This window comes from Orcinus orca, chromosome 11 (genome assembly GCF_937001465.1).
Source record: "Orcinus orca chromosome 11, mOrcOrc1.1, whole genome shotgun sequence".
Lineage (NCBI taxonomy): Eukaryota > Metazoa > Chordata > Mammalia > Artiodactyla > Delphinidae > Orcinus > Orcinus orca.
In genome coordinates this window covers 73,912,449-73,935,258 of record NC_064569.1, presented here as the reverse complement: position 1 = coordinate 73,935,258, position 22,810 = coordinate 73,912,449, and the positions used below count along the sequence as shown (strand labels likewise).

Sequence of the window (22,810 nt, the reverse complement as noted above, 5' to 3'; positions counted from 1 at the left end):
AGATCTGCTAAAGAAAAAGTCAGGCTTTCAATTACAGGTTGTGGACAAGATGTACACATTGTAAGGTTGAATCATAAAAAGAACTTGCTGGTTTAAAAAGTAAGAAACAGTGAGATATAACCAATAACATTTATATAAATTAAAAATGCGTTAATATAAAGATACATATTTTAAAGGAACAAATACAAACCAAAAGGTGTATATTAGATTAAAAGTATTGTTCATAAGGAGGGGCACAAGAAAAGCAAATAGTAAAAACTGCAAAATATTAACAAAACACGAGAGAGGCCTATATGGACAATTAACACAATCAGCCACACTTGAAGTCTGGCTAAATAAACAAACAGAATGCCAGTTTCCTGATTCATTAAGGTATGTTTGAGGCACATTTCTTACTTTTAAAAAAAAGGCACTTCTTTTTCTTTTTTTATACTTATTTGTTTGGCTGCACCAGGTCTTAGTTGCCACCTGCAGGATCTTTAGTTGTGGCATGCAAGCTCTTAAGTTGTGGCATGCGAACTCTTAGTTGCAGCATGCACGTCGGATATAGCTCCCCGACCAGGGATCGAACCTGGGCCCCCTGCATTGGGAACGCACAGCCTTACCCACTGGACCACCAGGGAAGTACCCCGAGGGACATTTCTTGAACCAGCTTTTCACTACAATTCCAGTTAGACCTTTCCCTTTAGCGTTCTGACGCTCTTATTCCTTAAAATAGCAGTGATGTTAACAGCTAAACTTTGATGATTGCCAATGTTCTATGTGTTTTATATATTGATTTATACCTAATTTTCAAAACAACCAATGAGGTAATGTCATCATTGCCTCTATTTTACTAATGGAAAGGGCTGAATGAGTGACCCGAAGTCACAGCTAGTTAGGTTCCTGACTCTGGAGACTTTCTTAACCATTATAATCCAGTTCTCACTGAATTCTTGTGTATAGTTGAAGTCAGTGTTTAGCATTTAATTACATACTATCTTTAGCTATCCTTTAAAAAAATAATTTACCTTCCAGTGAGGAAATTACTACAGCAATGTTTTTATTTAAAACTATTTTTCTCTAACATATTTTAAAATTTGAGGAAAATACAAAAAGCCCATATTCATAGGTGATTTTTGCCCTAAAAGTTTTACTAAATGCCTAAAGTATTTAGTAAAAAAAAAAAAAGAAAAAAAAGGAAAAACCTATAATAGGGAAGAAATTAATTGGACTATTCAATCCCAGAGAGTAGTTACAATCAGTAGAACTGACAATTCCTACTGAGATAAACGATAAATATGCTAATTATTAACAATATTAAATATTTTATAACCAAGTCTCACAATGGAGAGAAGAGTTAAGAATTAAATGCTTAAAATTCAAGGGGACAGGTAGCTTAAAATTATTTTGTTAGGGAGTTAAAATTGGACTAAAAGGGCTATGAGAACTATTGACCAAATTCAATTTATCTTCCTCATCATATAAGCATCCGTTGAGCCCCTATGATATACCAGCACAATGCTGTTAGTCAATGGGGGAAAAAGGCAGAAAAAGAATTGCCTGCCCTTCTCCCTGTCACCTCTCCAGTCCTTCTTCCTGCTGCCTCCAACCTGTGGCTCCAGGAAAATCAAGTGTATCTGAGCTCAACTAACTGTCTAGGGCCATAGGGAAAGCATATGAAAGTGATCCTTCTTGGAATTACAGCTGGAGGCTGCTTGACATATGCCGGCCTCACAGCATACGGGAGACGCTGGGTTAAGCTGTAACAACAGCGCTCCACGCCACCAGGCAGTAAATGGATTTCAGTTCCGCTTTAATTTCTAATGAACGGCCATGACTACGCCACACCCATCAGCAGGAGGAGACGATCCTGCCGCATTGACAGCCTTGTTTAATGGCTGCCTTCCCGCTTATCACACCTCAGCCTGATTAAATTGTTATATAAAGAGAAATGTTTTTGCAATAAATATCTGTCGGGAATTTCAATCGGGTTCCAAGGCCAAAACGACAAACAAAAAAAGAATTGCCTGTCATCAAGAAACTTGTAGCATAGAAGACAGAGAAACAATCACAAATTATTAGCTGGAATTGAGTCTACATTGGGTAAGTAGGTTCTAACAGGAGCATGTACTTATTTCTAAAGGAGAGTAGTATTGAATGCCTTCGTTGAGGAAATGATGCTGTATTTGTTGTGTTCTACAGACGGATGGGTGGTAAGGGGATTTTGGTTGAGCAAGCATCACAAGCAACGCTTGGAGTGAAGATATAACAGTAAATTCAGAAAACTGCAAAAATCTGGGTAAGGCTATAGCAGAGGGCTTGTGAATGCAGGGTGGGGGACCCATCAAGACAGAGTTCTGGAGTAAGCAAGGGACGATCATGAAGGCTTCTGTGCCGAAAAGTGTCCAGTTCATGCTTTTAATCAGGCAATTACATATTCCTGAGTAAAGGTCTGTCACTTTTTCATCTGTCCCACCTCCAGACCTTTTCCTTATATGTAGAAAACTGCCCTTGATTGTAATCTTAGTGGGGCTCAGTAGCCCCTAAGTATCTCTTCTCTTCCCAGCCTCATAAAGCCAGGGTGGAGCTTATGGCAGGCTTAGCCAAGGAGAGGCGTGTTCTTGGCTTAGAATTCATCTGCGGTGGCCCCCAGTGAAGGCTGTTGGTAAGACCCTCTGGTTCCAGTGATATTCAGCAGTAATGGCAATGCTTCCTGGCCAGATGATTTCTATCTAGTTTTTAAAAGCTTCCTTATCTTCTGCCTGTTTTCCAGGTTCACTCTTCCACCCTCTTCTCATTTATGTGATTCCATCTATCGTTTTCAAAGAAACCCTTTAAAACACCCGGAATTATTCTCTGGTATTTATAGCCAAGGAGTCTAGTAGAAAAAGATATCAATACCAGAAATCCATTATTGACATCAGATTGTTGGGAAATATTGGGGAATTCACATTGGTTATCTGCATAGCTTAGGTAAAAGGCAGTCAGAACCCTGAAATTATTCAGAGGTAAGAGTCTGGATGACAGTGACCCACAAAAATGGGACATGGGCCCTGTATAGTTACCGGAAATGACACATTTCCTGAGGGTAAGGCTTTGAAAAACCGTACAGTAAGTCCCCTACGTACAAACGAGTTCCTTCCAAGAGCACATTAGTAAGTCCAATTTGTTCATAAGTCCAACAAAGTTAGCCACTGATCTGGAAATAGAGGGCCACCCAAGAATTGGCATAGGGATTAGACAATAAGATACAGATGAGAAGGAGTGGTCATGATTCTCAGCCCCACCGAACCTCCTTTGTTTGCTGAAAGAGCCCCACACTACTTGATTTGTAAAGCAATTCCTTCCTTTTTGAAGATGCAACTAGTTCCTCAACTCAAGGCATTAACTTTAGGAGGGAATTTATTCTTTTCATGCCCCATTCCCCTTAACCTTCAATGATTCCCACCTATAATAAGAAGGAGCAACAGGATATCAATTAGAAAGTAAAATCTAGAGATGGAAATACTGTTATAAATGAACTACAGGAATTGCCTAACGTATATTGGCTAAAAATTGGAAAAGATGGATGGATTCTGAGGGTACTCAACCAAGGAGAGAGAATGATAACATTAGATAAAGCTGAATTAGTTATATGAGTGTACTTTCAGAGACTGTGGATCCATTAACATAGTTTAAGGAGCTGGGAGTCTGTTAGTTTGCTGAAACACCGCAAAATGGAACTCAACGGAAGCATACATTAAATGAAGTTGATTCCTTGGCATAGTATAGAAGCACAAAATAAAAATTTTCACAAAATGGAATTCTTATACTATATGATAAAATGGGTTTTTATCATGTATAATCCACCCATCCATCTTCACCAATTGAGACATATATTGGAGATGGGAATACCAGTATCTTTAAAAAGACTTTAGTGATGTCCATGAATTGTTGGTGGAAGGCATAGCAATGAAAATTGATTCCCTGATTTCAGTGAGGAAGGGCAAATCTGGAGTGGAAGAGATAACGTAGTGTCATTTAACTACCAATGAGTAAAACAGATACATTTTCCATTAATAGATATCAGGATCAGTACAAAGTCAGAATAGTCTGATCCAAAAAGAACTTAACAGCCAATTGAGAATTAGATTTCTGGGAATGAAAGAGGTGTGAAGTCCTCTGTAGAGCTATTTGATTCGTGAAATTAATAACCCTCCAGAACTGCTCATCAGAGCCTTGAGTGTGTCATTATGACATATGATATGGAACTTCTGCCCTCCACTGAATTTTTAAAACATAGGTAAATCATGGACCTCGAGTCACCAGAATGAAAGAGAGGGCATCTTGTCTTAAATAAGTACTTTGCAATGATATCTCAAGTGTGTGCTACTATTTTTTTTTTTTTAACCTAGTCTTCGCCTAAAAGAACCAGAGTTCGTTACCAAAGTAACTGTGCCCTGTGAAAGAAAACATGGTTTTGAAACACAACTAATTCCCAGGGACACAGGACACTTCTGCAGTCCACTACTGAGGGTATTTTGATGTTAAAATGACAAGTGGAGAAGCTACCTTTATCCTTCCCATATTTATTACCCAAGTTCTTGTACAGCTGGAATAGATGACTTCAAAATATGATGGATTCTTATTACATCAGCTCTGTAACCCATGCAAAAGGAACATTTTGATTGGAAATACCAAGTTGAAAATTGCAGAGCTTTCTACTCCTACAAAAATATTAAACTAATAGCAATAATGCTTCAATAAAAATCAGAAATATTAGTGCCATCTTTAGTGACTTAAAAGTGCAGGGCTAATGATCCTCAGCGGATTCTCATTTGTGTTTAGTAGTGGAAGGATAGTTTGAGAAGATAAAATTGGATTTTCCAAAGTTTAATTAGATGGCAACTTCTGTTGCAACTGCTGTTCCATATGGGGTCCAAATCATTATAGCTCTTAGTACTTTGTATAAAGCAACTGATCTGAATAATGTCTTTCTCCTCTATTCCAATAAACAAAATTACTAGAAGCAGTCTGTTTTATTTCACCAGACAGGAACAGTAATATAATTTTGCCATACTGTTTCTGGATTGTGTTAACTCCTTGGCTTTGTACCACATTATAGTCTGCAGAAATACCATCTCACAGAACATCATGTGATACAACCTAGAGGGTAAACTTTATTAGCTAGATACATTAATTAGACACTTGAATGCCAGCACATTGGAGCCAAATACAATGGAAGAATATAGGGCTGTCAAGTTATTGATTTATTTTAAAGGTTAAGAGGTCTAAGGAAAGTTGGGCTAGCTCTCTAAAGTGAAGACAGCTTGCTGAACCATGTCTCTATGGCCACTAGGAACATGAATAGTCTCTTTGAATTTTGGAGGCCACATGTTACTGCATGTGAGTCTCGTGCTGAGAAGCTGTAAGATTTGAGTTTGTCCCATGGCAAGAGAAGGCTCTCCAGACAGCAGAGGTCACAGTGATCCTGCTACTTATCACTCATCAGATTAAATGATATTTAAAGGGTTCATAGTAGGTCAGGTTGCTATATGTAGTGTGTGGTAAGCCTTAGTAAGAGAATTAAAACCCTAGCTTTCCAAAGCAAGGATATGCTTATATTTAGCAAATAACTACTATCCTTTTAAGAAACTGGACCCAAGGGGAAGCTAAACAACAATTTGACGTTAACTACTCATAAACCTAGTATTACCTGATCTATCTAGCCTAATCTCAATTGCTCAGCAGTGCTGATTCATCAAGTACACGGGGGCTCATGGGGGCCTTCTCTATGACCAGCTGACTAAGAAGAGTATAAATACAATTATAATTATATAAATTATAATCAAAATTATACGATATGTAGGAAGAAATTGAGAGTGAAATGCTGCAACAGTATAGGACTGATTGGGATGCCCTGGAAGGCAGTTCGATAAGAAGCTAAGGAGAACAAGAATCCATATTTGACTCAATGGATCTCCTCAACATACTGGAGACATTATGAGTCTAATTCTCACTATTCTGATGAAATGCCTCTTGTAAGAGACCTCTTCTGAAGTGCTTTGGAGGCGAGCTTTAAACTAATTGGCTTTCAAGTTGCTCACTTCCTGTTATCTTAGTATCCTCTGAAAGCCAATAGTGCTAAGGTGGAACATTTGTAGAAATGGAGGGAGCTTGAGAAGCTGGAGGAGAACAATCCTAGAGCATATTGGTTCTGGATGGTTGGTAACACAGCTCACCCAAGAATCACAGAGATATTTTTATTTTTATTTTTTGATTAGGTATTCAAAGTCTTCTTGTAGAGTCTTGGAGGAACCGGCACCAGAGAGAGTCATAAATATCAAAATTGAATCAAAACATAAATAGCTTATAAGTGACAGGGTGTGCTACTAGTTTCAGATAAATTTTGGACAGCATAGCCTCAGGATGCTTCATATACAAAGGCTAAACTATGCATGGAAGGTTATTTGCTATTTACTCACAACCAAAAAAATTCATGTTAGCAGTTTTAATAAAAAAATCAAAGTTATAAAAAGTACACTAAGAAGAATATGTGTTGACTTTTTCAATTTATTCCCAATATGTGTGTGTATGTGTGTAATATATATATAAAAGAGAGACAGAATACCTGATCCTTAGCTGACAAGTGCTATTGATTCTCAAAGATCTTCTAATAAGGTTACTAGTGCTTCTTCTTAAGTATCAAAATTCAGCAAAGCACCATCAGCTATGTGAGGAATGTTTCCAATGTGAAATACCTCTATAGGTCAAATCAAGCCAAGAAAAAAAAAAGATATCAAGGGAAATAAAATTCTTGCAGGGAGCAGAAAAAAACTCACAATACTATCGAAACCTTGTAGTTTTTAGTCTCGTTTTGAAGAGATTAAAAGAGAAGGTAGTAATTACATAAAATAAAAGAATGCTTTAGGAAGGGAACAACCAGAGAATGTTTCCAAAGTAAATACATGAAGTATGATATAGAAATTTTAAAGAAGACAAAATTAAGGAAATCTGTTGGAAAGCATAAAAATCTTTTGATAATGGAAACAGAAAAGAAGAGATCAAAGATTTAGACAGTGTAACAAGGAGGTGCACCATCTAAGACTTTCAAAAAGAGAAAATAGAAAAAAATGGATGGACCATATAGACGTGAATTTCTAGATTGAAAGGACTCCCTGGGTACCCAGTGAGTGAGTGAAATACACCCTCTCAAGACATATTGTAATAGTTCAGAAACTGAAGATGAAAGGAAAATCTCAAAAGTTTAATGAGAGCAAAAAAGGTCATATTCTAAAAACTGAAAATTAAAATTTTATTAACCTTTTCTATTTCAACTCAAGAAGCAACAAGACAATCACTTTCTTGAGTATCTTCAAAATTTGGAAGGACCATTATTTCAAATTAGAATTGTATCTAGTCGAAATATCAGTTAAGCGGATGGGCTGAGTAAACACATTTTTATAAACGTGACTTCACACACACACAAAAAAAGAGAGGTAACTCACGTGCACAGGAAGTGATCAGAAGCTGTGTTCCCCCAATGCTGTGGAGTTAACCAAGAAAGAAGAGAACACAAGATTCAGAAAGTAACAAGGGATCTAACCCAGGAGATGGCTGAAGGAAGTCCAGGACCACAACAATCTCACTGGACCAGAAACCAAGGATTCTATTATTCATAAGTGTACTTTAAAAGACAGTACTTTGTCAGAGACAGCTGATTTTGTTGTTTGTTTTTTTTCTTTGACATATTGTTGATTTACTATGTTGTGTTAGTTTCAGAGGTATAGCAAAGTGATTCAGTTATACATACATATATCTATTCTTTTCCATTATAGATTATAAGATATTGAATTTGCATTAGTTTTGACACCTTAGGTAAGCTTAGTTAACATTTGAAGAAATCTTATAATGGAGACTCACTTCATGAATTTTTTAAATATTTGGTGCAAAATAAAGGCCTGTTATGTAACATACAGTTGAACTTATTTTCATCAAACTTAACACCTCTTTGTAGGTTGTAGGGGAAGATTCCTATAGCCCTCATTAATTATGAGTCAACTGAAATGTACCACAAAGAACTTAAAAATTGTCATTTACCAAATTTGCTTAGGTTGGTTTACAACAGCAAGCAAACTAGATTGAAGTAGGAGGATATGGAATTCCAGAAGAAATATCTCCCAGGAGAAAAAAGTGAACTTAATATTTCTGTTTTTTTTTATGAACACTTTTACCATGTTCTAGATGCTTTAAAAATACTAACTCATTTAATTTTCATGACAATCTTATGAGGCAGTATTATTACTATGATTATTTATATTATTGTTATCCTTAATTTACAGATGAGAAGACTAAGGCAAAGATAAATAATTGTTTAATATTTCACAGCTAGTAAATAAGACAGATTTATTCAAGCCCAAGCAGATCTGACTTTTAACCAGCACACTATGTTACCCTACCCTCTGGGTGCAAAATATTTCCAAAATGGTTTTATAATTCTGTTTGAGAAATAATTCTGTTTCGGAAAATATTAGTGACATAGATATATATGTATACAGAACGTCACATATATATGTATGTGTATATATATATATATATATATATATGGCAAATAAGTGCAATACAATGAAGGAATTAAACTAATTTTGCACTGTTTTCTTCAGCAGTAAACAATATTTATATTATGTAATAACATGCAGTAAATATTTAATCAAAGTTTGTGGTATACATACATTAGGAGTTATTGAAAGGAATAATGGTTGCAGGTGGGGTAAGAGTGGGAATGAGCAAATGTGCTAAATCTTTATCTAATTCGGGGGGGTGTGGAAGGGCGGTCCAAGAGGGAGGAGTTATATGTATACATATAACTGATTCACTTCATTGTACAGCAGAAACTAGCACAACACTGTAAAGCAATTATACTCCAATTAAAAAAAAAAATAAAAAAATAAAAGAAAATAGTTGATGTTTAAAATTGATAAGTTAAACAAAAAGTACAAGCAAGGATATTGAAGTAAATATTAAAAGAAATCCAGAATAGAGTTGAAAACAATGGCCTCTTGGGAGCAGGACTTACACCGAAGTGTGGGGTGGGGGACTGCTTGGTGCATTATCAGTTTTGTAGTAATTTTGACCTTTTAAATGTGTCATTGCTATATTTTAAATGTATTATTTTGAAAACATTTAAATACACATGTATATGCATGTGTGTCAGCTATATATTTTAGTGGATTCCTTTTATATTTTTAAATTTTTTGACAGAATTTAGTTAAACAGGCTAAAATTGATCTATGAAGAGAAAATTATTTCTCTTAGTAAACGTATAGTCAGTTGGACATAAACATAGGTCCTGGGAGCACCTAACAGTCCAACTATTGCTAACATAGAATCATCAGATACATATGCCAACAAATTTGAAATGCTACTAGAGTTTCGTGTCTTTTATACCTTTATGCATCGCCTTCTTTTTTTAAATGTCAACGATCTTTAGGAATGCAACAAGACAAATTCCCCAGTCTAAGACAGTTTAGCAAAGCATCCTCCCTTTTACTAAGAAGTAGAAGCAAGATAAGCAAACAGGGAACATCAAAACGTACTAACAGAAGTAAAAGAGGTTAAGCCACCAAGACTTTAACTCCATCTCATGTTTCTAGGACTTTTCTCAGGAAGGCCAAGATACCAACTATCACATTCTCTGCTGAAAGAAATTTCTGGGCCTTCTGACATGTTCACCGTCATTATCTTCTTTGATTTTCAAACAACACTTCATAGTAGTCAGAACAGGTGCATTATGGGTAGACTTAGGCTTACGATGGTTAAATAACCTGTGCCCGCATAAACAGCTAGTAAGATGCAACAGGAAGACTCTAACTCACATTTTTTTACCATATTTTGAAGGTTCTTCACTATATTCCTATTCACATAGTAGTTATGCTGATCAAAAAAATCATAATTATCAAAATGATACATGTGCCTTATGCGTTTATTTGTTCATTTGCTTATTTGGTAAATAGTTATTGGATACCTACCATGTCCAAAGCCCCAGGGACTTCTAAAATATTAGTCTGTCATTAGAAGGACAATTTCAAAGCCACATCGTTACACATTAGGCTTCATTTTTCCCTCTTAGCAGAGTCAGATAAGACTGGGCAGAGTCTTCCATTAATTCTTATAACAACTAGCATGACTCAGAGGTTCGCCCCATTGTCTTAATTTAATTTATTGAACTTCCACTTAAGCAGTCCTAATGAAGAGTTAAGTCCCCATCCTTCAGGAATCAGTAATCAAAGAAGGGTAGATTGAATTGTAATGGGAAAAATTAAGACATAGACAAACAGAGATTATACTAACAGCAGAAGACATCCTATATTTTATTCTGGAAACAATGATACCAAACCTGGCAAGCATTGTAGATGATCATTTTAATTTATATCATGTCTCCCAGCGTCCTTAAAATGTGATTGCTATCATATGCTCACAAAATGAGAAGGAAGAGTTGAGAATGATTTCCAGATTTCTGGTTTAGGAGACTGAATAAGATGATAGCATCACTCAAAAGTATAAAGTGACAAGAGCAGTTAAAGGGAGATAGTGAATTTCATTTTAGATATATGGCTGTGAGACCTGCAACAGGAGATGTCTAGAAAGCAAGTGGATACACACATTGGAGTGCTGTTTTTCTTCCGTAGGCTAGATTGAAGAAAGAGCCTCAGGAGTCATCATAATAAAGGGAATGGTTAAAACCTTGGAATTGTTTAAAAATCTTTGAGATCTTAGAATCTCAAAGAGACTTAAATGCTAGAAAAGCTTTTTAAAAAACTGTTAGAGGAAACAGAGAGCTTCAGAACATAGATAGAAGTCACAAAGAAAGGGGAGGAAAAACTAGGAGAGAATGTAGTCCAAGAAACATTTTATTAAAGGGGTGGGTCTGCATTGCCAAAAGTCACAAGTCAAGTAGGCGAAACACTAAAAGACTTCAACAGATTAGTAAATATGAAGGTTATTGCTTTTTTGTTGTTGTTGTTAGAGCAATGTGAGGGAAGCAGAGGGATTAGAAACCTTATTTTGACGGGTGAATCATGGGTGGAATGGTGAATAAGAAACAGAAATTGGAGGCAGCCAATGTACAACTAATTTTCCTACAATGGACACATAGCAAAATTTGTGTAATAGAATTAAGAAATGACTAAAATAAGTTTGGCTAAAAAAGAAAATTAAGAAATAAGAGAGTAGCTAAAGCGGGCCGTGCAGATTCAGACATCATCTGTTGTTTTATACTGAGGGTTTAGAAAAAGAAGAAAGAGAAAAGGAAAAGTGCAGTAGAGAGAGGAGATCATTGTGACAAAAGCAAATTAACACTTGATTTTTTTCTTAAAATATGATAGAAGTGTACCTGTTGGGCTACTAAGAGATCATGTCTGAATTTGATCTTAAGCTATCAAGGCCTTGAAAATTAAAGGTATTTTTCAGTTGAAAGTGTAGGGCTAATGCTACAGAAAGGCTAACATTTCCTAATCATTTACAACAAATTAGGGCCAACCTTGCGAGGTAGTCCAGCAGTATGTTTTTTTTGTTTTTGTTTTTGTTTTTTTGCGGTACGCGGGCCTCTCACTGTTGTGGCCTCTCCCGTTGCGAAGCACAGGCTCCGGACACGCAGGCTCAGCGGCCACGGCTCACGGGCCTAGCCGCTCCGCGGCATGTGGGATCTTCCCGGACCGGGGCACGAACCCGTGTCCCCTGTATCGGCAGGCGGACTCTCAACCACTGCGCCACCAGGGAAGCCCCCAGCAGTATGTTGTAGATGACAAAACTGTGTTTAGGAGAAAAGAAGTAAGTGGTTCAGAAAAAATTTTTTGAGTCCAGTGCTCTCCCCTCTTCACTGTGTTCTATCTTTGATAATATTTATGTGGGCAGTGTTGAATGAGTGATATCAATACAACTCCCTTTTCCCAGAATACGATAGATTTTGAAAAACAAAATGATTACAATCAATCAGCAGGGTAATATCTGAAAATGAGATTTTCAAAACTTTTTGTCTTTCCTTAAGAGGCATACCGTACCATTTTTTTCCCTCAAATTACAAGAACTGGAAGACATATTATCCTAAACTTGTATGTTAAAGAAAAACAAAAAACAAAACAGTGCAGCAGAATGTCCTATAATGGCCTAAATGCAGAACATCTTTTATAATGCAGGAAAGAAAAATCTCATTTTAATAATTATTTGGAATAAAGCTTCCACTATGAAATAGAGACACAAAAATTATTTCTATAAAACAATTATTTCTATACACCATATTTAGTGCCAACATCAGGTAGAGCTTTCCTGATTTCACTTTTAAATTTTTCAAATACATTTTTTATCTTTTACCCCTTGACCAAAAACAATATATCTAAATGTAATCCCAGCATCTGTTTTATACAAAAAAATGAATAAAATATTTCCATATAAACAGAAAACATTGGTCTTTATGTCTTTGTATCCAATTTTTTAAAAAGATCATCTAGAGAAAAATGCTTTAAAATCTTTTTGTTGTAGTTGAAATCAAAACTGCTTTTAGTTTCTTGCTGTTAGATCAGGTCTCCAGATCAGTGCATTACAATATCTTTGGGACTGTGAACTCAGAATGAAAGTTGCACTGAATTTTGTTATAGGTTCTTGAGATTAAAGTCAGAATTTCCTGTGCTGGGCTATCTAGGTACTGAGGTGCTGTGGTTGTTGGAGGGGTTAAAGCTGGAGCCATGGATGCATATATATTAGGGAGGATTCACCAAAACACGACAGTGGAGCCTGGGTCAATCCATTACTTTGAATGAGCAGTGACCAATAGAAAGGGACGAGGAAGATCCAAGAAAACTGAGGTAAGCGGTGTTCTGAAGCTCTGTCAAAGTGGAAACAATAGATCAAAGGTGTTCATGGTGACTGGTCAGAGGAGGTTTTCTTTTTTCTCGTAGGAGGCTAGACAGCATAAAATAAAAACAAATTCTTCTAGTCAAAGTTTTTTTTTTTTTTCTTAACTGATTTTAGCAAACTTCAGATCCAGACACAGGACTCAGCGATACATTCCTGGACAGCAAGGTAAACTATTTTACGCTTTTCAAAACTCTTAAAGTTAAGAATTCAAAGTTATGATTCATCAGAGGCAGGGTTACTGCTTCAATAACTAAAGCAAATCCCTATTCTGAAAAAAAAAATAATGTTTTAATGTGTCTCTGTTGGAAGATGACCAGAGCAGTATTCTGCAATCGCAAGAAATTTGACAGCTTGCAGAAGCTGCCCTGTGCTTGTCATTTCCCTCGATTTAGGGCAAAATTGAAAGATCAGCATTTCTAAATGATGCTGATTTTATCTCTTCCTAAGGAATCAGTGAAATTTATTTGGTCTTTATTACCAAGTGTTTGAACTAAATGTACATTGGTAAGAACATTATTGTTATATAGATACATATTATTTTCCTGTTGGGATAGTTCTTTGTTCCCATAACCTTGTTGAAACTCAGCGGGGAGGATTTATGTCTTTTAAATGTATCACATATCAGTAAGTGTTAACCTTTGCTCTGTTAGCATCCATACTGAAAATATGGAGATCCACCTGTATCCTGAGCATGTTCTTTGTTTTGTTTCTTATCAACCATAGTAACACTGCTTACTTATGTAAGTGTGATATATATCTGTATCAACATCTATAGCTATATCTATATAGAGAGTTTCATAATCCAAATTTCTTGGCTAAACAACTTGATCCTCTACTTAAAATATTAGAAGTCTTTCCCTAAACCCCCAAAATAAAACTTACCTGAGAAGTTGAGCAACAGAGCAAGAGATTAATCACACATTTTTCTTCAAATCCTAAAATTTTCCTTCACAAAAAGTTGCTAAAATGTTCTTTGATCTCTCTATTTCTTTGGTTGAAGGGCCAAAGAGCCTGGGAAATCTCATCCAGATGTTCTGCTCATTTAGGAGTAAAAGTGAAAACATATGCCAACTTCTTAGGAACAACATAGACTCTAAATTTGAGTTATTAAAAGGTCACTTTTTTGTACTCGTGTGTTCAACTCTGGATTTCAGTTAACTTCCTTGCATTAAATAGCTTGAAATGGAAAAGCACTTAAGAGTTCCTAAAATTTGCTTTTTCTTTCTTGGTTTTCATTGTGATTGGGTTAAAACCAGAAAGTTACAAGTTGGTGAGTCAGTTTCAGTGTTTGCAAAAATGCTTTGCAGATAGTGCCCACTAAATAGATGGGTATTCGTTGATAAATATGCATAAAATGCTGACATGTCTTTACCTCCCCACCCCCCTTGAAGAAGCAATGTTTATGGATCATTTTGGCGCATGCAGTTATCTAAAGGTCAAGATCGTTAAACATCTGACAATTGTATCCCTTACTCTAGGTACTAAAATGGCAACCACAATCTGTTTCATCATCTGGGTGTTATTCATAACAGATACTGTATGGACTCGAAGTGTGAGACAGGTTTATGAGGCAAATGATCCAGAGGACTGGATGATGCATGACTTCCATTGTCCCAGGGAATGTTTCTGTCCCCCCAGTTTCCCTACCGCTTTGTACTGTGAAAACCGGGCTCTCAAAGCAATCCCTGCTATACCATCAAGGATCTGGTATCTTTATCTTGAAAACAACCTGATAGAAACCATTCCTGAGAAGCCATTCGAGAATGCCACCCAGCTGAGATGGATAAATCTAAACAAGAACAAAATAACCAACTATGGAATTGAAAAAGGAGCCCTGAGCCAACTGAAGAAGCTGCTTTTCTTATTTCTGGAAGATAATGAGCTAGAGGAGGTACCTTCTCCATTGCCAAGAAGTTTAGAACAATTACAATTAGCTAGAAACAAGGTGTCCAGAATTCCTCAAGGGACCTTTAGCAATCTGGAGAACCTGACCCTTCTTGACCTGCAGCACAATAAACTATTAGACAATGCCTTTCAAAGAGACACCTTTAAAGGACTCAAGAACCTCATGCAGCTAAATATGGCTAAGAACTCCCTGAGGAATATGCCACCAAGATTACCAGCCAACACTATGCAGCTGTTTTTAGACAACAATTCCATTGAAGGAATACCAGAAAATTATTTTAATGTGATTCCTAAAGTGGCCTTCCTGAGACTCAACCACAACAAATTATCAGATGCTGGCCTCCCTTCTAGTGGTTTTAATGTATCATCAATTCTAGATCTTCAACTATCTCACAATCAACTCACAAAGGTCCCCAAAATCAGTGCTCATCTGCAGCACCTTCACCTCGATCATAACAAAATTAAAAGTAAGTAACCATCAGGGTGTGTCTTTGACTAAGATATTCATGGTTATTAAATTTATTCTATATCTTCTTTAAGAATATCAATAATGTTCATTTTCTCTCCAGCTCTCATGCCCTTAGATATTTTTTTAGTGTATTTTCAAGTTTTGTCTATTCACAGACAGTGTCGATGAACCAAGAAGTTCAAATGTTCAAATTGCAAATTGAAAAGTGGATTTTAGTAATCTACAGAGGGCTATTACCTGTTGGAGAAACTAAATGTCTCTATCTTCTTTTACTCTGAGGAGATTCTGATATTTCTGCCTCGGTGGGCAGACTTATTGAAGAAAGTGTACCCCAGCCACAAGCAACCTCATGAATAGTAATAGAAGGAATATGATTTAGGAGGTATCAGGAAGGGACCTCTGTCCTGAAACCTACAGGACAGCTGATGCCTACAATCACCCTAGTTAGAATGTCTGCTTTAGATCAGTGGGTTTCTCAAAACTTTAGAGTACACAAATGGATGGCCCCATCACAGAGCTTCTGGTTGAGTAGGTCTGGTGGGACCTGAGACTTTTCATTTCTAGCAAGTTTCCTAGGGATGCTGAGATTGATGTTCTGGGGACCATACATGGGAAACCAATATTGTACTTTAAGGCTTTGCTCAATTGAAATTGAAATAAATTCCCTGGAAGTTGGCAACTCCTTAGGACTAATGGCAGTCAACAAGGTAGAATATACACTCCTTTCCTGAAAATAGCTTTTTTTTTAAACATCCTTATTGGAGTACAATTGCTTTACAGTGTTGTGTTAGTTTCTGCTGTATAACAAAGTGAATCAGCTATATGTATACATATATCCCCATATCCCCTCCCTCTTGCGTCTCCCTCCCACCCTCCTTATCCCACCCCTCTAGGTGGTCGCAAAGCACCGAGCTGATCTCCCTGTGCCATGCGGCTGCTTCCCACTATCTATCTATTTTACATTTGGTAGTGTATATATGTCAATGCTACTCTCTCACTTCGTCCCAGTGTACCCTTCCCCCTCCCCGTGTGAGAGATGAGTGCAAAGTGTCTTGGAGGCAGAGGTGCCATGAAGGGAACAAGTGGTTATAGAAAGAAGGGGCTGGAGACGTTACAGGCAAACTTAGCATCTTCACAATTATGCCTGAGACCAGGATGACTCAGGTGTAGATGCAGACGATATCTTGGTCCAGCTACAGGGGATGATACCAGCCTGGCAAGTATCCATGCATGCTCCACCCTAGCACAAGCCCTTTGGAAAGCTAATCTTGAAGTGGTTTCTGAACAACCTTATAAAATACATCCCTAAAATGAGAATCAATTGGATAGTTTGCAGGAAAATGACACAGATAATTGTCAGAAGGTTGTGCTGCCTGCTTATTACTCACTAAACTTTTCATTAAGCAAATAATTACATAAACATCCAACCTATAAGAATAGACTATTTTGCACTGGGTACTCTTCAGTTTTTCAGTATTTTTTGGTTTTTTTCTAACAGCATACTTGAGCATAAAATCCAGGAACTCATGAGCAGGCTGCTCCCACCGCAGTGAGTTTTTTCCATGGTGATGAGACACATTGTTTAATCTTGTAGTTAAAGCAAAAGATGCAACAGAAAAAAAAATGTTAATAGCTGAATCTGTGCACTGAACCCAATAGTACAGCAGCTAATATCAACCTAAATAAATGTAATTTTTTTCCTGATGAAAGTTCTGTGCTTCTACAGGTGCATTCCTTACCTGACAGCAAAAGTCCCATAGACATTTGATGTAGGAAGTTAATTTAAAGGGATTCCACATAGAGCACATTTGTGAATTGGGAATTCCCCTGAAGTGGGAACTTGAGAATGAGAGTGTTCAGGAGTGAGATAGCAAAATTCAACACATAGTTGGGCACCTATGCTAGGTACTTACATAGTTTTACAAAGTTACACAAAGAAGAGGACTCTGTTCTTCCTCCACTTTTATTTTAGAGCGTTTTTTTCAAAGTTTTCTCATATATTTCTATTTTCCAATCATTCTCATACCTTAATGTGCAACAGAATCACCTGGAGGGCTTATAAAACACAGGCTGCTGGGCTTCAGCCTCTGGGTTTCCCACCTAACAGGTATGGGGTGGGGTCTAACCACGCAGTTCTCAGGTAGTATGGACGCTGCTGGTCCAGGGACCACACTTTAAGAACCACAAATTAATCATCAAAAGAACCTTGTGTGCTATTATTAGGAATTTCTGAAGAAAGAAAAACTGAGGCTCAACTAAGTGAGGCTATTTTTCCAAGGACAAAGGATAAGTATAATAGCCAGGACCTGAACCTAAGGTGTCCCATATTAGGTGTTTTTTCCCCCACTCCAACGTTATTATCATAGCACATTTTTCTTCAATGCCTAGAATATGAGACTTAAGACAAATTTCTATCAATAGAGGTAAAAATCGTTTTCACAGCAACAACATCAACAAAGAGAAATTGATTTACTTGCTGCTTAATGTAGATATCAAGCATGGTCATTTCTATATTCCAAGAAAAGAAATGGAAAAGAAGAATTTCCCTGGCAAGAGTTCTTGGCTCACCATTATATCACAATGCATTATAATAACTGCTAAAGTACTTACTTCTTCTTACCTCATAATCTAGTCTAGTTGTTAATGAAGTGGTTGCCAAGAAACATACCTCTTATATGAAGAGTTCTCAGAATTTATAGGACAGTGAACTTTTCTTGTCCAAAATGATGGAAATACTTATTTCTTCTGAACACCTTAGGGGGCTTTAAATTTGACAAAAATGTTATCTATTTGAACAAGTTACTTCTTGGTACTCTCAGAAACATTATAATTAATTTATGAAAATATAATTAAATTTAGAATGCTTGTTTTTACATTCTATTTATTCACACATGCATGGGTTATGGGTCATGAGGGTGATAAGGATAGGAGATAACACATCAGAAAGGACATAATCTCTCCAGCAGGCAAGGGACCCTGTGTAGTAGGAAAGGGATGAGGCTGGGACTCCGCTCTGCCTCTTACTTGCTGAAATACCTGGTGCACATTGCCTTACCCGTCTGAACCACTCTTTCAGCAATGCCCAGGTGGGGAGAATAATAATGTTGCCCAATACAGGTTGTGTCATGATAAGGTTATAATATATGTAAGAAAAAATACCTTGATGAATATAAATCTGCTATACAGAGTCATTATTTTTAGCAAGTTGAATTCACAAAATGGCATAAGATCAGAACAAAGCACCCTCACTGTAAGCATAAAATCCTTCAGAACAAGTCAGTGTGCACAAAAGGAAGGTCATTGCCAAAGTTAGTTGGGTCTTATCTTCTAAGGGAAGATCTCTTCCTCAAAACAGTTTCAAAATAGGATTTAAGAGTACATGAATTCATGGTTGAGATCAGCTATTATGCACACTTGTCAGAATTTCGCTGGTTTAAGAGGCTTTCTCTCCTGAATGCTCCTAACTTCTGTATAGACATTGATGCCAAGGCCTCTGATCCAAGGCAGGTGCATGATTTCTCACATCTTAACCATATGAAAAGGCTGACGGGATAGTTCCTGGTTTGAATTTTTGTAATTCAGTTCTTGGCAAATGTTTCCTTTCCAATTAAATACACTTAAGTATGGAGATTCAAGGTTGTTTTCTGCAAATATCACATATGTAAAGTTATATTAATTGCACTTTATAAAAAACTTATCATCATGTACTACTAGTTTGAGTGTTTGCATTTTTTTAAGGTAACTTTCAAGCACCTTCTCTAATAATAGACTGGCTTTCTTCCTTTGCATCCATACTCCTCCATTCCACCATGCACCTACCCATTCTTTCAGTACCAACTCTGAAACATTGTTTCCACCTTTAATGCCCCAATACTACCTTTCTCATTCTACAGTAATCAAATCATGCCTTATCTGGCTTGCTAAAGGAATAAGACAAGTGATATATCTTATACACCTTTTTTCCATCACAACTTTTAACAATATGTCCTTTCTAGTGCTCTGTATTAAGCATAGCAAAGTATGGACTGAGATGACTATGTGTACGTTGCACATTTTTTCAGGGTTACTTCTATAAAACAGATATGCATAACTTCCAGCTTACACGAAAAGGGTTTGTCTCTCTGCCACTTTCATAGACCAGGCCACTAGACCCTCCATAGGACTGTTATAATAGCTCTTGGTCTTCCCATCCTTAGTCTCTCGTATTCCAGTTCATTTATTCACGCTTTCTTTGTCTCCGTAGATGTGAATGTCTCTGTAATATGTCCTACCACTCCTATCACATTGCCTGCGGAACACGATTCCTTCAGTTATGGACCTCATCTTCGCTACCTCCGTCTGGATGGAAATGAAATCAAACCACCAATCCCAATGGATTTAATGACCTGCTTCAGGCTCCTTCAGGCTGTCATTATTTAAACATGTCTTCAACAATCTAAAATTCATTTAATGAGTTCATATTTCTGACCTGAAATTTGGTTGCCATTCATAGGTTTAAGATAAAAATCACTTTTCTAATTGCTTATGGCCACCATTTTTATTTGTATAGCTTACTTTTTGTCTATTCAAAGTTGCTTTTCCCCATGATATGTAGCACAGACTGCTTTTCTTTAATTAGTAAAACAGACACAGAGTTAAGATAGTTTATCAGCTCAAAGATAGTTCCTTTTTGTCTCTCTCACAGCTTATTAATACCAAATAATACAAATACATTGTGATTCAATAGGAAGGATATATTTGTTTGCAAATGTTCAAAATTGCTTATGCAGATATTATATTCACAGTATAAACACAACATCTAACAGGAGGTAGGAATTTCTAGAGAAAATGAAAAAATGAGATATTTCTTTATCATAATTATAAAGAAATAATTAAATTCAGATTGTTAAGTAACATTTGTAAGTATAAGTCTGGTACTTAGCTCAAGAATGGGTATGAGGGCTTCCCTGGTGGTGCAGTGGTTGAGAGGCCACAACAGTGAGAGGCCCGCGTACTGCAAAAAAAAAAAAAAAAAAAAAAAAGAATGGGTATGAAATGCATCGGATACTTTATAACAAGAAAATTCTAGTCATTTAATGTCAAATAACAGAGCAATAGTCATTTTTAGTTCATTATACCTATTTCTTAAATCTGCTGTTCTTAGATATAGTACAGTGTACTCTAGTAATTAAAGTTCTACATTTATTGTAACACATTTCTGACAGAATCTTAGTGTTTTAACACTTGAAATCCACTTGAATTGCAAATTGTTCAGTCTTATATTTGCCAGTGCTTTTTGGATTTCTGAAATAAAAAGAGTGAATGCTTTCCAACAAAACAGAAGTAAAATATTTATTTCAGGAGGCTTATTCACAAGTCTTATTAAGAATATATTTTTAATAAAAAGTGTTATAGTAACAATTAGTTCCATTTTTCTAGCATGAGTACATTAAAATATATTTTCTCCTACCCGTTTTCCTTTTATCCAGTGAACACAAGAAAAAATTTATATTCTAATCACTTGACATAATATACCTGTTTCTCATGAGTCAAAAACAAAACAAAACAGGATTTTGTTAAGTAACAAAGTACAGTTTTCTTATATTTCTGATTTTGTTAGGTATATGTTATTAACAATAAATATTCCATGCTGATTAATACATCTATTTATATATATTTTTCCAGACATTATTCTGAAAAATTCTATAAATATATTTCCTTGGAAAAAGGATCATATACATTTGTGAATCACCACATTAATGAAAGCCCAACATGTTACTTTAATCCAAGGCTTCTCAGAAAATTAATATGTTACTTTGTTAAGTGAATTCCCAAGAAGAAAAAATAATGTGCAGGATTGCCTATGTATTTTCATACCAAAATTTATTTGGGGGTGGGAGGAAAGAACAATGAACATACATTGAACAGTTTTTTAATGCTGGCTGAAGGCAAGACATTAAGAAAAAGAATAAGTTTAAAATACTTCAAAGCACGTAAAGAAAATTATGAAAATAATGTCATATAAAATTATGTCATAAAAATACAGGTAATCAGATATTGTTAGGCTGGGGGAAAAGAATATGTTAACAGAAACATAATAACTTTAAATATTTGAAAACTGGCTATGTGAAAAGGGGGATGACACATATTCCAGGAAGCTCCAAAATGAAAGTAAGTAGAACATATGAGTGAAATTTATAAGGAGCCATATTTCATAGCTAGCTAAGGAAGAATTTTCTAATATTTGATCAGAGTCACCCAGCGATGGAAGCAGCTTTTCCTAAGGTACAGTTACCTACCACTGCAACTGTTCAGAGAGACAATTCAAGAGAAAGGATATAGCACAGGGAATTATACCCATTACCTTGTAATAACCTATAATGGAATATAATCTGCAAAAATACTGAATCACTATGCTGTACACCTGAAACTAACACAATATTATAAATCAGCTATACTTCAATTAAAAAAAATGAGAGAAAGGATGTGAAAAGAATTCCTGATCTGAAAGCAAAACTGTAAAATATTCTTTCTAGACCTTTTCAACTCTAAGAATTTAGAGTTGAAAAGGTCTTCCTTTTTTTCTTTCTGTCTTTCCTTCCTGTCTTTTTTCTTTATTTCATAAAATATATATTGAGTGCCATATATATAATAGACCAGGGGTCCCCAGCTGGTCCTTGGCCTGTTAGGAACGGGGCCGCACAGCATGAGGTGAGCGGCGGTGAGTGAGCGAAGCTTCATCCTCCACTCCCTATCGCTCATATTACCTCCTGAACCATCCCCCCCCCCCCCCGCCTCAACACCTGGTCCATGGAAAAGTTGTCTTCCACGAAACCGGTCTTTGGTGCAAGAAAGGTTGGGGACCGCTGTACTAGACTATACTACACACAGGGAATATAAGTGTGCACGATTTATACTACAGTGGGTGAGACACAAATTAGCTACATAATCACAAAAATATGTAAAATTTCATCTGTGATAAGTTATATTAACAGAGAGCTGCATGGTGCAAAGGAATCTGAAAGGAGGATTCCCTAAAGAAATAATGGTTAAGGAAACACATAAAGCATGAGAAGTATTTAACCACACAGACTGAAAGGGGAGAATATTCCATACCATGTTTAAAGAGTCTATAGTCCTAAGAACAATCTGGAAGTCACTGAAGAGTTTTAAGTCATAAGAGATTACATTCATTGAGGTAATATCACGTAGTGGGGTAAAGAATATTAATACTGAAGCTAAAATTGCTGAGTTCAAATGCCAGCTTCACTGTCCTGTGGTCCTGGGCAGAATCTTTAAATTTTCTGTGTCTCAGTTTCTCCTAATCTATAAAATGAGGACAAATAATAATACCTACCTTATGGTGAGAATTAAATGAGTTACAATATGTAAAGTGCCTTGAAGAGTGCTTAACACATGGTAAGTGATAAATAAGTGTTTCTTATTATCATTGGGTGCATATGTATATAATATAAATAGATAGAGATATGTACTAGATAGATATATACAATATATTTATGCACATACACAAAAGTTTCTTCTTGGCTCAGTGAGTGAAACAATTTGGAGGAAACTAAGACTAGA

General features: G+C 36.3%; 1 protein-coding gene across 1 annotated transcript; it reads left to right on the top strand.

The window, feature by feature from the left end:
* Nucleotides 1–1,742: 1,742 nt before the first annotated feature.
* KERA (keratocan) lies at nucleotides 1,743–20,575 on the top strand. Its single transcript, XM_004285115.3, has 4 exons — nucleotides 1,743–2,085; nucleotides 12,988–13,038; nucleotides 14,352–15,245; nucleotides 19,491–20,575. The coding sequence occupies exons 3-4, from the start codon at nucleotides 14,360–14,362 to the stop codon at nucleotides 19,664–19,666; spliced, it is 1,062 nt and encodes a 353-aa protein (XP_004285163.1). The 5' UTR covers nucleotides 1,743–2,085; nucleotides 12,988–13,038; nucleotides 14,352–14,359; the 3' UTR covers nucleotides 19,667–20,575.
* The last annotated feature ends 2,235 nt before the right edge of the window (nucleotides 20,576–22,810 follow it).

What these genes read in the sequence shown, in the direction of transcription:
- KERA (XM_004285115.3), top strand. Translation starts at nt 14,360, where the DNA reads ATGGCAACCACAATCTGTTTCATCATCTGGGTGTTATTCATAACAGAT. An exon ending in CGATCATAACAAAATTAAAA is followed by an intron (nt 15,246 to 19,490) that starts GTAAGTAACCAT and finishes TTGTCTCCGTAG; the next exon opens with ATGTGAATGTCTCTGTAATA.